General features: G+C 45.0%; 1 protein-coding gene across 1 annotated transcript in view; it reads left to right on the forward strand.

The window, feature by feature from the left end:
- Nucleotides 1–15,011, forward strand: part of LOC137562283 (collagen alpha-1(VII) chain-like) — a 519,927-nt gene that overhangs the window by 455,622 nt on the left and 49,294 nt on the right. Inside the window, exons 90-92 of the mRNA XM_068273618.1 lie at nucleotides 7,753–7,815; nucleotides 10,530–10,592; nucleotides 12,372–12,488. Of these exons, the coding sequence (XP_068129719.1) occupies nucleotides 7,753–7,815; nucleotides 10,530–10,592; nucleotides 12,372–12,488 (243 nt within the window). The remainder of the gene's footprint in view (nucleotides 1–7,752; nucleotides 7,816–10,529; nucleotides 10,593–12,371; nucleotides 12,489–15,011) is intronic.

The raw sequence follows: 15,011 nt of genomic DNA on the forward strand, positions 1-15,011 counted from the left end.
CTAAAAACTTTGTGGTTGCAATAATGGCGTGTCCATGTGCTGTTTAATCACCTCCAGCAAATTGGAATGGCACGCCATCAGGTTTTGTGAAGGCACCTTTTCAAGATATGGTATTAGAGACATCACAGTGTGAAAACACGGGTGTGCCTGCAATTTCAGTAGTTCCTTGCTTTGTTGATGCATTTGCTGCATCATGTTCTGCAGCTGGCCCACCGACTGATGATGCTGCGCACGCAGTTGGTCGATTTCTCCTCTGTGCATCTCATGCATCATTTTAAGCTCGTCCCTGTAGTGCCCATGTACAGCGTCGAGCTCACATTGCAGTGTAGTGATGTGGGACTTGTACTGCTCCATGATATGGCCCCTGTCCTCATCTTGCAACTGCCGGGTTATGAGAGTTTGGTGGCTCTGAAGAATCCCGAGAAGTCCGGAGACAGCCCCGGACATCTCGGACTCTGTCTCTCTCCTTGTTGGGGGGAGGGTACCTCGACGCCTCACTGGTGTGGTGGTCCTCACTGGTGGTGTGGCAGCATCTTCCCGTCCTCTGGCCTGTGTCGGGGTTGCCCTGCGCGCTGGTTGTGCTGCAGTCTCTCGGTGCTCCTCACTTTGTTCTTGTTCCCCTGGAGCTTCCATAGCGGTCGATTGTGGAGGTTCAGCTTCTTACACACTCGGTCCTGCAACCTCAACATCCAAGCTCTCTTCTGCCAAGTCATCATCAAAGGACGGAGTTGTGATTAAGGACTCCCTCCTCCTACTCCTCGCCTCGGGGCAATAGGTTACATCGGCGACGTCATCATCCACCAAGCTCTCCTCACTGCTGAACCGTGCCTCCTGGGTCGGTTCCTCTTGCTCCAAATTGTCTTCAGTCCTGTAGATAAAAAAAATATTTATTGGTGTGCCAAACAGCATGTGGCGTCAATTCACAGAGCTAGCAAACACTAGCAATCACTTTATCACCAGTTTCTACCCAACATTTGATAAAGCTTGTGAGAAAAGTTCGCTAGCCATGGGAATTGAGGCCATAGCAATACATGGCCGAAGTCATGGTAATGAGCTCTCAGTTCCTGCCCACAGTAGTGGTACTTACAGTCTAGGTTCCAGGCTTGCATTGATGAAAGACAATTGCTTGGCAAATTGGTAGTCTTTTTGTCGCCTTCCCCCGCCACTGCCACTTCGTTCGGCAAGTTTTTTCTTCCGTAGCCATTTCACGTATGCATCCCGTATATTGCGCCACCTTGTCTTGAACCTTTCTCCTGTAACGACATGAAAAATTGATTTCGATTATTTCTCTTGTAGGTACATCGCAACTGGACAAACATATACATCGCTACATGTCACATTTCGTATTGGGAAGAGCACGGTGGCAGGCATCGTCGTGAGGACTTCGAGGATCCTTTGGACGCGACTGAGGGCCAGATACATGCCTGTGCCGGACACCACGAAATGGGAGGAGATCGCCCAGGGCTTCTGGACCGAGTGCAAGTTTCCTAATTGTGTTGGCGCACTGGATGGGAAACACATCCGGATTCAGAAACCCGTGGGGAGTGGCAGCCATTATTTCAACTATAAAAAATACTTCAGCATTGTTCTAATGGCAGTGGCAGATGCGGACTACAAGTTTGTGTACGTGGATGTGGGGTCGTACGGTAGTTCCAATGACTCTGGAATTTTCCAGCGTACGACCCTTTGCCGGCTGATGGAGGAAGGCAGACTGCGTCTCCCCCGTGACAGACCCTGGCCTGGGACAAGGGCACCGGCCTACCCCTATGTGTTTGTGGGGGACGAGGCCTTCGCCCTGTCCGACCATGTAATGCGTCCGTACCCAGACAGGGGACTTGATGCCAGCCAGCTGCACTTCAATGCTCGGTTGAGCCGTGCAAGGAGAATGGTGGAGTGCACATTTGGGATCCTGGTGTCAAAGTGGAGGGTGTTCCACACGCCCATGCTGCTGAAACCGGGCAACGCAGTTGTCGTGGTGAAGGCAGCATGCATCCTCCACAACTTTGTGCGGCAGGAGGAAAGAGAGACTCCGGAACCCCCGAATGTGCTTCCACTAATGCCCCTGCGGAGGTATGCAACCAGGCCAAGGGTAGTGTCACTGCGGAACAGGGACTAACTGAGACTTTATTTTACCACACCACCTGGACGAGGGTGAATGTTTGGTTTTTAATTTGTTTTGTTGAAATGTGTTTATTTTGGAGTTTCAAGTTTGAGTGATTTTAAATGTATTAATTTTTTACAATAAATTGATGTATAATAATTGGTCATTGTGTATGTTTTATGTGCACAGGTGGGGTACATCGCAGGTGGGTGGGATACATCACAGGTGGGTGGGATACAGCACAGGTGGGTGGGATACAGCACAGGTGGGGTACAGGTGGGTGGGATACATCACAGGTGGGTGGGATACAGCACAGGTGGGGTACAGGTGGGTGGGATACATCACAGGTGGGATACATCACAGGTGGGGTACAGGTGGGTGGGATACATCACAGGTGGGGTACTGGTGGGTGGGATACATCACAGGTGGGATACATCACAGGTGGGGTACAGGTGGGTGGGATACATCACAGGTGGGGTAGAGGTGGGTGGGATACATCACAGGTGGGGTACTGGTGGGTGGGATACATCACAGGTGGGATACATCACAGGTGGGGTACAGGTGGGTGTGATACATCACAGGTGGGTGGGATACAGCACAGGTGGGGTACAGGTGGGTGGGATACATCACAGGTGGGATACATCACAGGTGGGGTACAGGTGGGTGGGATACATCACAGGTGGGGTAGAGGTGGGTGGGATACATCACAGGTGGGGTAGAGGTGGGTGGGATACATCACAGGTGGGGTACAGGTGGGTGGGATACATCACAGGTGGGGTACAGGTGGGTGGGATACATCACAGGTGGGGTACAGGTGGGTGGGATACATCACAGGTGGGGTAGAGGTGGGTGGGATACATCACAGGTGGGGTAGAGGTGGGTGGGATACATCACAGGTGGGGTAGAGGTGGGTGGGATACATCACAGGTGGGGTAGAGGTGGGTGGGATACATCACAGGTGGGGTAGAGGTGGGTGGGATACATCACAGGTGGGGTACTGGTGGGTGGGATACATCACAGGTGGGGTACAGGTGGGTGGGATACATCACAGGTGGGGTACAGGTGGGTGTGATACATCACAGGTGGGTGGGATACAGCACAGGTGGGGTACAGGTGGGTGGGATACATCACAGGTGGGATACATCACAGGTGGGGTACAGGTGGGTGGGATACATCACAGGTGGGGTAGAGGTGGGTGGGATACATCACAGGTCGGGTAGAGGTGGGTGGGATACATCACAGGTGGGGTACAGGTGGGTGGGATACATCACAGGTGGGGTACAGGTGGGTGGGATACATCACAGGTGGGGTACAGGTGGGTGGGATACATCACAGGTGGGGTAGAGGTGGGTGGGATACATCACAGGTGGGGTAGAGGTGGGTGGGATACATCACAGGTGGGGTAGAGGTGGGTGGGATACATCACAGGTGGGGTAGAGGTGGGTGGGATACATCACAGGTGGGGTAGAGGTGGGTGGGATACATCACAGGTGGGGTACTGGTGGGTGGGATACATCACAGGTGGGGTACAGGTGGGTGGGATACATCACAGGTGGGGTACAGGTGGGTGTGATACATCACAGGTGGGTGGGATACAGCACAGGTGGGGTACAGGTGGGTGGGATACATCACAGGTGGGTGGGATACAGCACAGGTGGGGTACAGGTGGGTGGGATACATCACAGGTGGGTGGGATACAGCACAGGTGGGGTACAGGTGGGTGGGATACATCACAGGTGGGGTACTGGTGGGTGGGATACATCACAGGTGGGATACATCACAGGTGGGGTACATGTGGGTGGGATACATCACAGGTGGGGTAGAGGTGGGTGGGATACATCACAGGTGGGGTACTGGTGGGTGGGATACATCACAGGTGGGATACATCACAGGTGGGGTACAGGTGGGTGTGATACATCACAGGTGGGTGGGATACAGCACAGGTGGGGTACAGGTGGGTCGGATACATCACAGGTGGGATACATCACAGGTGGGGTACAGGTGGGTGGGATACATCACAGGTGGGGTAGAGGTGGGTGGGATACATCACAGGTGGGGTACTGGTGGGTGGGATACATCACAGGTGGGATACATCACAGGCGGGGTACAGGTGGGTGTGATACATCACAGGTGGGTGGGATACAGCACAGGTGGGGTACAGGTGGGTGGGCCACGGGTGGGTGGGCCACGGGTGGGTGGGCAACACGTGGGTGACACAAATCCATAGCAAAAGTGGAATACATCACAAGCTTAAACCACAAGCCCCCCCAAAAAAACTTCTAGTCAACATACCCTCTGTGCCTTGCTGTCTCTTGCTCAAGTTCTCAAAGTCCTCCACATACAGCTTGGCAATTTTTTTCCACAGGCCTCTGCATTTTTTGATGTTGCTGTGGTCCGCATCCCCCTTGTCCCACAGGGCTGGTACCTGCTGCACCTGTAGGATGAGGTCTTCTGATGTGTAGGGCCTCACCCCCTCGCTATCAGACAGATCCTGCTCCATATTGCTGCCAAAGAGCTCCAGCATGAAGTCACTGCTGCTCCACTCTGTGAACGCTGGTGCCATGTGGTCCCCATCCAAAATGGCCACCATACCATAGAGTCAGCATAGGAAGTGTGGTACAACATCCGGTTTTTATAGCCAGTGTGTTGTGCGCTCTCCGGTTCTCATTGGTTTCCATTGGCCGGATGCAACATTCCGGCTCCGGTCCGGATACGTCAGCCGGACCAGCCGGACCAAAAAATAGCGCATGTTGGAACGGACGCCGGAGTCCGGATCCGGTCCGGCTCCGGTCCGGACGAAACGGACGCATGTGAACGGTCGCATAGACTTTCATTGCTATGCCGTGCGTCCGTTTCGTCCGGTCCGCATGCGGTCCGGCTCCGGCACGGCTCCGGCACGGCGATTCCGGATAGCAGCCGCTAATGTGAACCGGGCCTAAGGCGTGCTATGATTTATTCAATGTACTCTCTAACAATGCAAAAACAAAAAGCATCAAAGCAGTATAAATGCTTAAAATAAATACATTCACATTGTGCATAACAGAAAACTATAGATTTAACCCTGCATTCATTAGTTTTTCAGTGCTACTTACGTATATGCCGGTGACACACAACTGTACCTTTCAGCCCATCCTTTCATGTATTCCTGACTGCCTGTCGGACTGCTATATCTTCATTTATGACCTTTTGCGTCTTTAAACTTAACATGTGTAAAATAGAGCTGATCATTTTTTTTTCACCACCTCTATCATTCTCACTTCCTACTATGATAATAAGTCGTCGTTGACATTTATTTGAATCTACCTGCATTTTGCATTTTTGTTAAATCTAGTTTGTCACACATACAATGTATTTCAATGGCAATGCATATTTGTATTTTTGCTTTTTTTTTTTTTTTTTTTGCATTTTAAAATTGTGTTGCATGACTTTTTCCCATGTTTTAATGCATAAGTCAATAGCAACATCTGCAAACAAAAATGCACATGAATTTGAAGTTAATTAGATACAATTTAAGGGAAATAAACTTTATTGGTGAGCACGGAAAAATAACAATCTAAAAATTCACATTAAGTGCACAAATATTCATTAAAAAAATACCTGAAAGATCATAGCTGCAGATTAAAGCATGCAGGAAATCGTAGGCTGTGACTAGCCCCTAAATGTCTAGAACACCCTTATAACTTCAGATCCCTGAGCACATTGCTTAGGGTTTATAGTTGATTCCTCTCTCTCTCATTTATCCCACACATATTCTCTCTCACCACCTCCTGTCCTCTTCAACTTAAAAACATATCTTGCATCTGACTCTTTCTCACTCATGAAACCACTAAAATGCTAGCGCAAACACTCTAATAATATCTGTTTGGCTGTACCATTCTGCTACTAACAGACTTGCATCCCTCCAGTCTAAACTGAATTTGACTGCTTGACTCAATCACCTCTCTTCTCCCTCCTCATCTGCTGCTAATCTCTTTCAGGAAGCAGGAAATTTGGGCGCATGAGGCAGGTGGACAAAAAGGGCGCCGCCATTCACTCCCATAATAAATATCGTTTAATCGGCGCCCAACAGGAAAAAAGGGCGCCGGAGAAAAATAACGTTTTAAAAGCGGCGCCCGGAGACTTTTAATGTTTTATAACTGTTTCTCATGATTACACATTATTTAATGATTTATAATTTTTTAAACATTATTTTTAAACGAAAAACAGTACAATATTTTTTAAAACATTACTTTTAAACGAAAAACCGTACTTACATTTTTTTCTTTTTCACATTTTTAAACGAAAAACCGCACCATATTTTGTTAAAACGTTACTAATGCTTATCACAGGGGGGTCTTAGGTTTAGGAACCACCAGGGGGGTCTTAGGTTTAGGCACCAACAGGGGGGTCTTAGGTTTAGGCACCAACAGGGGGGTCTTAGGTTTAGGCACCACCAGGGGGGTCTTAGGGTTAGGCACCAACAGGGGGGTCTTAGGTTTAGGCACCAACAGGGGGGTCTTAGGTTTAGGCACCAACAGGGGGGTCTTAGGTTTAGGCACCAAGAGGGGGGTCTTAGGTTTAGGCACCACCAGGGGGGTCTTAGGGTTAGGCACCACCAGGGGGGTCTTAGGGTTAGGCACCAACAGGGGGGTCTTAGGTTTAGGCACCAACAGGGGGGTCTTAGGGTTAGGCACCAACAGGGGGGTCTAGGGGTTAGGGATAGGTACAGGGAGGGTTCTGTGTGAGAGTAGGGTTAGGTATAGCTTTAGTAAAATTCTTATTAATGTTTTATAAAACGTTATTATAAATTTCAATTTTTAAACAGGGAAGATTAACGTTTTTAAAATTGCCGATTTTATACACATTATTTAATGATTTATAACTTTATAAAACATTATTTTTAAACGAAATATAACACAATTTTTTTTTAAACGTTATTCATGATTATCTTTTAAAACCCTGCGCCCTTTTTTCCCGGCGCCCTTTTTTAACGTACGCCTCTTTCAAGCTTATCATTGTCTGCAAATTTACCAGATTATTCACGTTAAACGTTTAACTGTAATATACAAAGTGCTCCATTTTCTCAGTCCATAATAATTCTACACTGAGTGATACATACTTTTTTCACTATTTGAGAGTCATATCAGTGACTGCTGTAGTGCATCTCCTTTAAGTCCTCTACCAGGCTACAAAGGAAGACCACAGGCAAGTGGCTGTGTGACGGAATGCCCAGTTAATATCTGTAAACCAGAAGACATATATTCTGGACATTAAAAGGAATGTCCACTGAAATAAAGGTCCAGGACAGGGACAAGGTGTCTTTTAGTGGTTACATACATTTCTCTTCTGTACAGGGTGTCATGTAGTGTTAAACAATGTGGAACCAGAATCAGTAGCTTTTTGCATAGCAGATTAAAAAGAAATTAAGCCAAAAACAGTACCAAGTATAGTACTGGCTTCAATCAGAAATTATCAGTTTCAGCACATGTTGAAACAGCAACACAATACCATAATGCATCACTTCAGAAATTGGGGTAAAGCCATATAAATTGTTCCTCTTGGAAGTTAAGGGTATAAAGGACACGTTGGAGGTATGTGAATAACAAGAGAGGTTAAATATAATTCCATATACTTTGCTAATGATTGTTTTCTATATTTCTATCTGTGCACAGGGTGAAATTGGAGGACAAGGAAATTCTGGATTGACTGGTGCTCCAGGTCCATCAGGGCCTAAGGTTAGTACCATACACCTACAACCTATGTGTAATTCTGAACAAATAAAAGGACAGCCACTATTTCAGTAAATGTTTCAAATGTTTGGAGGCTGCACTGCCTCCAAAACTGCCATTGCAGTCTTCTACTCTTGCTAGGGCTGCAAGGAGATGGCAGTGTGATGAATTTGCCAATGTGCACAAAGACATTCCCAGAATTTCCCATTAAGGTAGTATGTGTTAAGAAGAATGTCCCTTTAAGGCAGTCTGTAAAAAACAACCCAAAAAAAAAACAACCCCTTTCAGAAACTTCAGGTCTCCTTCCAGAGATGGTTGAGGGGGAAGCACTGGTCCCTGGTCGCCAAAGATTGTTTACACAAAGTAATAAAATATTCCTGGCTTTCTAGCAAGTACATTCATAGATGAATAGAGAAGAGAAACACTTAGCTGTCAAAGGGACATCTTCCATGTCCTGTCAAGGGGGAGATGGAATCGGATGTCAACTTTAATTCACCTATAAATAAATAATATAGGTTTTCTATATAATGTCATATTTTAATTTATGCTTTCCGTACCTAAACTTAGTGGGATTGTCACTGGACACAAGATGAATATGGGAAGATGTCATTCTTAATTGTAACATATTCTGAATCTGCAACAGAGATATGGATTTCTCTGAAATACAATGTTTGATACGTATGAATTTAAGAGAACATGTTGATTCAGAAACTTTTTTTTATCATATTCAGGGTCTGAGGTATTGCCTGAGAATTATGATATTTCCTAATATTTCAAACAGATTTTTTCCTCTAATGAGAGGGGTGCAAAGTCTGCCAATCTCTCATTATGATCTCCACCTCAAAAGAGAGGGGGTTAAAAGTTTGAACACAAACACTGTCAGGGTCCTTACACTCTTATTCAACCCTGGAACCCATCCACCCCGATCTAATTGCTGGCCCATTCGGACTCTTTATAAATCTATAATAATAACATTTGCCAATGTACCAGATCGGTACATTTGCCCTATTCATTTTGTACAGTGAATTAGTGCATGTTCATAGTCTGTAGCCACAGCCTTAAAGAGACTCTGTAACAAAAATGTCATCCTTTTTTTCTACTATCCTACAAGTTCCTAAACCTATTCTAATGTGCTCTGGCTTACTGCAGCACTTTCTACTATCACCGTCTCTGTAATAAATCAACTTATCTTTCCCCTGTCGGATTTGTCAGCCTGTGTCTGGAAGGCTGCCAACTCATCAGTGTTGTTGATCTGTTATGCATGCCCCCCCCCCTCCAGGCCCCCTCTATGCACACTCCCGTGTGTGTTATCTACATTAGGCATCCTCTCTGCTCTCTTGTCAGTGAGAGAAGAGAGCTGCCTTTTACAAGCTGGATAAATCATCTTCTGAGCTGGCTGGGCTGTCACATACTGAGGAATTACACGGGCAGAGCTGTCTGCAGGAAGAAACAATCAGCCTGTCACTTTTCAGTGGGTGAGAGCTGCAGGGGAGAAGGTAAACACACAAATGATCTCTTGAGATTCAAAAGGAAGGCTGTATACAGCCTGCTTGAGTATAGATGTATTTTCTATGTGTGGACATACTGTACATCAACCTACTTCTGGTTTTGGTGGCCATTTTGTTTGTTTATAAACAATCTTTTTTAAAACTGTGTTTGACTACTTTTAATGCGGCGGGGAGCAGCGATATTGTGACAGAGGGAATAGGAGATGTCCCCTAACACACTGGTATGTTTACTTTTGTGCAATTTTAACAATACAGATTCTCTTTAAGAGTGCTCTCATCAGGCTAAGACTCCAGAATTGCACCCTGTATTGTATGGACCAGGATATGTATGATACTGCTACACTGGATGAAAAGGAGTGGTGGCAGTTACAGGTGCATCTCTGTAAATTATAATATCAAAAAATAGATTTCAATGACATAAAAAGTTAAACTTATTTATTAGATATATTCATTACCCATATAAATAATAAAAAACCTAAATTCAGTATCTCAGAAATGTAGAACAGTAACTGAGTCTAAATTAAATATAAAACACCATGATAAGTGTCCCATTAGATGCAAATAGACTTTAAAGAACCAAAAAGAAAAGATCATCTGTGTGGGCCATAATACAAACTCCATTAAACACGAATGAAGCTTCATGAACATAATCTTTATTATAAACACTGAGACACAAAAAAAGATAAAAACATTTAAAAATTGGGTAACAACCACTGGGGGACTCTGATACAATGGTCAAATCGCATGACAAATGACAATAAGTACAAAAAACTCCAATCAGGCACTAGGCAGAAATGGCCAATCAATAGTAAATGTTAGCACTAATGTTCCAGTGTAAAAATGACAACTGGAGCAACAAAATAGTAATAACAATGAGCTACACAGCAAAAAATATGGCTAAACATAATAAGAGACCTCTCACAGAAAATACTACCATAAATACCCTTCGCCCATCATCGCTCGCCGCGCGTCACTCTCCCTCAATGTCTCTGCGTCCGTGCACATGCGCAGAGCGCATGTGGGACACACACAGGGACATGGGTCGCAGAGACAGTAGGGTTTTATCATAGAGGATTTTCTTGCTTGCTGGTGGTTTAGGCATGAAATTATCACCTAGGAGAAAATTCAGGAGAAATAGTTAAGTGCCAGAAATGGATGCAGACATAGGAGATGTCATTTTATACTCAATATTAATTTTCTTTTATTTATCAGGGGGAAAACGGAGAGAAAGGAATTGATGGACGGGATGGAGATAAAGGAGATAAAGGTGAAAAGGTGTGTATTTAAGAATTAATGCTACTAGCAGAGATGAGATTATTGTATCTTAGCTTCTCAGTTGGACCAGTATTAATTAGACTTGGAAGCAAAGAGCAGCATGAAGAAAACATTTCAAGCAGCTGTATTATTTTTGCATATGATCCACACTATTCCAAATAAAGTGTAAATCCAATTTTCTATAATGGTTATATCCAAGTCATCCACCCTCTATGTTGAGAATTCAGTATATCAAGTAAGTAAAGTATGTAAGATGCTGCCCAGCTCTATCACAGCAATGACTAGTATCAAAAATTGTAATTTGTCCATCAAAGATTTAGATTGCCGTGTATATTTACTGTATTAGTACCATGGTGTTTAGGTGGGAGGGACCATGTAAAATCTTGGAGACTTTCAATCCCAGTTTCACCTTGTGGAGAAGGTCTAGCAATGGCAGGGGCAATCCTTTTATCTTTTCCGCTGTATTAATTACTAGTTTGTACTTGTCCTTGAGTACCATATGATGACGGAGAAGCAGTGGATGGATTCCATGGTAGCAGTGTAAAAGCTGGACAGTAATTAACACAACAGAAATGATCATAGAATTGCCCCTGCCACCGCTAGCCTTCCTCCACATGGTGATCGAGGGCCTCCAAGATTTCACATGACCACTCCCACCTGAGCAGTCACTTCTTCGAGCTTCTGCCAACAGGCCGACTTTATAGGACAATCTCTTCCAGAACTACCAGGTGCAGGAACACATTCTTCCCTCAAGCTGTCCTCCATCTGAACTCCAACTCCTCCCTTGTCTGTCCGCGGCACCCTGGCCCCTAACCCCTGCTCTGAAATCTTATCACTCTTGGTAGTACTGCCCCACACTCGAGCTGCTAGTGCTCTCAATAAACGCCCCCCATATCCCCAATGTATGCTGCTATACCCATCTCAATGTATATTTCCTGTTTGTTCTTGTTTAATCTGGCATGTTAAAATGCCTATGCTATGTGTACCACAATTAGGGATGATCATTGAGATGCAAATTGTTCCGAAATTATGTGCATTTTTATGCAAAGGTATGCAGTTTGAAAATGGACCATTCAATTTAAGCCCAGGTTTAAATTGATTAGTCCATTTTCAAGCTGCATATATTTGCATAAGAATTTGCATACATTTGCATCAACACAGAATAATTTGCATATCTGTGATCATCCCTAACGACAACCAATTCCTGGTATGACAAATGTCGTACTTGGGGAAAAAATTCAAATCTGATTCTGATTCCTGCCTTCTTGTCTCTATTTTACCAGATTTGTCATGTCTGCTGTCTACTCTTTAGCATCTGATCTCTGCAGCAACTGTAGAAATCAAGCAGGAAATCTTGGGAGCTCCACTAGAAGGCTAGATATTGCAGATTGGTACATTGTTTGATGTACAAAATAACAACAAATATCCATGTCCTCACATAACAATGTGCTAAATACACAGGAAAGACAGATTAGTAGCATCACTTACATCTTTTTCTTAGGGTGTCCAGATGCCTAGTGTCTCCTTTTGAAAACCTTGAATTGAGCAAGGGATCATAGCAAACAACTAGCACTAAGAATTTCTTCTTAGGCTCTCACTGCATTGGAGTCAGTACACTCTCTGCACTTAAAACCTTTCAGAAGAAGTTCCCATTCAATTGCATATGTCAGTATTGTACCACAGGCTACAAAATGTTTCATAATAAAGATGCAATCAAAAATTTTAACTTACTTTCACTGGAAAAACAAAGGTGATTCTAACTAGCACTATTTATTTCAGGGCAGTAAAGGATCACATGGATTAAGTGGTTTCAGAGGGCCGATTGGACAACTAGGGCCAACAGGAACCCCTGGAGCTCCAGGACCTGAAGGACCTGGAGGAGATCCAGGCCAAAAGGTAATGTGAAATGCTTTATTCTTATTCAGTACTGAGAGCCAACAGTGGTCAGCTGGACTGTATACATAATGTATGCAGGAATAGAGTCTGAAGAAGGCTTATTAGCCCAAAGGTTTATGCTTTTTCTTTTAAGTTAGCCAATAAGTGGTATCATCCTGATTCAAAATGTCCTAGTATACATAAAATAGAATATGAAGCCTGACAACTTTCTCTAACATCAACTTTGTACAGAAATTAGATCACGAGCCAACAAACCTCATATTTTCACAGTGGGATGTTTGTAAAGGCAATCCGTGACCTCCTTGTCTGATAGTGCTGAAGACTGGATTTTGCATGCACATGTATAGCAATAAATGTGCTTGCTCAGTAATGCCAAGCATTCATAGTTATAAATTGCGCAAAAGGTGGATCAGCGCAACACCAGGCCGCTTCCGAATGGCCTCCAATCAGAGGTGCGCTGAGCCCCCCAGAAACTACAAACGCACCTTGAACCCAAACAGAAGCTCTGCATATACACCAAAAGCATGACTGTTAAGTGGGAGCAGCTGACCAAAAACGAAATAAATTAGTTCATAGCAAGGAAATGAACAGCGCTACTTTTGTGCGTTTGTAGTTTCTGGGGGGGCTCAGCGCACCTCTGATTGGAGGCCATTCGGAGGCGGCCTGGTGTTGCGCTGATCCACCTTTTGCGCAATTTTCAATTTTCGATTTTATTTGATTAGCTGCACCCAGGCTATGCATATACATAGGTTAGGATTTAGTTAGTGTTAGGCCCCTCCCATGGAGCATCGACTTCTTCGCAGTGGGAGGGACGAGTACTTAATAGGTTGCATGCAAGCTGTTACAGGAAACTAACATCCTCCTCCAGTGGTAGACAGGTCATGTGTATGCTCGGTGTGTATTATATCCCACAAGTAGGGCTTGCACTCTTTTGCAGGTAGGCACTTGCCTGTTTTTAAGTAGCGCTGTTCATTTCCTTGCTATGTACTAATTTATTTCGTTTTTGGTCAGCTGCTCCCACTTAACAGCCATGCTTTTGGTGTATATGCAGAGCTTCTGTTTGGGTTCAGGGTGCGTTTGTAGTTTCTGGGGGGGCTCAGAGCACCTCTGATTGGAGACCATTCGGAGGCGGCCTGGTGTTGCGCTGATCCACCTTTTGCGCAATTTTCAATTTTCGATTTTATTTGATTAGCCGCACCCAGGCTATGCATATACATAGGTTAGGATTTAGTTAGTGTCAGGCCCCTCCCATGGAGGATCGACTTCTTTGCAGTGGGAGGGACGAGTACTTAATAGGTTGCATGCAAGCTGTTACAGGAAACTAACATCCTCCTCCAGTGGTAGACAGGTCATGTGTATGCTCGGTGTGTATTATATCCCACAAGTGGGGCTTGCACTCTTTTGTGGGTAGGCAATTGCCTGTTTTTAAGTAGCGCTGTTCATTTCCTTGCTATGTACTAATTTATTTCGTTTTTGGTCAGCTGCTCCCACTTAACAGCCATGCTTTTGGTGTATATGCAGAGCTTCTGTTTGGGTTCAAGGTGCGTTTGTAGTTTCTGGGGGGGCTCAGAGCACCTCTGATTGGAGGCCATTCGGAAGCGGCCTGGTGTTGCGCTGATCCACCTTTTGCGCAATTTTCAATTTTATTTGATTAGCCGCACCCAGGCTATGCATATACATAGGTTAGGATTTAGTTAGTGTTAGGCCCCTCCCATGGAGGATCAACTTCTTCGCAGTGGGAGGGACGAGTACTTAATAGGTTGCATTCAAGCTGTTACAGGAAACTAACATCCTCCTCCAGTGGTAGACAGGTCATGTGTATGCTCGGTGTGTATTATATCCCACAAGTAGGGCTTGCACTCTTTTGCAGGTAGGCACTTGCCTGTTTTTAAGTAGCGCTGTTCATTTCCTTGCTATGTACTAATTTATTTCGTTTTTGGTCAGCTGCTCCCACTTAACAGCCATGCTTTTGGTGTATATGCAGAGCTTCTGTTTGGGTTCAAGGTGCGTTTGTAGTTTCTGGGGGGGCTCAGAGCACCTCTGATTGGAGACCATTCGGAGGCGGCCTGGTGTTGCGCTGATCCACCTTTTGCGCAATTTTCAATTTTATTTGATTAGCCGCACCCAGGCTATGCATATACATAGGTTAGGATTTAGTTAGTGTCAGGCCCCTCCCATGGAGGATCGACTTCTTTGCAGTGGGAGGGACGAGTACTTAATAGGTTGCATGCAAGCTGTTACAGGAAACTAACATCCTCCTCCAGTGGTAGACAGGTCATGTGTATGCTCGGTGTGTATTATATCCCACAAGTGGGGCTTGCACTCTTTTGCAGGTAGGCAATTGCCTGTTTTTAAGTAGCGCTGTTCATTTCCTTGCTATGTACTAATTTATTTCGTTTTTGGTCAGCTGCTCCCACTTAACAGCCATGCTTTTGGTGTATATGCAGAGCTTCTGTTTGGGTTCAAGGTGCGTTTGTAGTTTCTGGGGGGGCTCAGAACACCTCTGATTGGAGGCCATTCGGA

This window comes from Hyperolius riggenbachi, chromosome 3, assembly GCF_040937935.1.
Source record: "Hyperolius riggenbachi isolate aHypRig1 chromosome 3, aHypRig1.pri, whole genome shotgun sequence".
Classification (NCBI taxonomy): Eukaryota; Metazoa; Chordata; class Amphibia; order Anura; family Hyperoliidae; genus Hyperolius; species Hyperolius riggenbachi.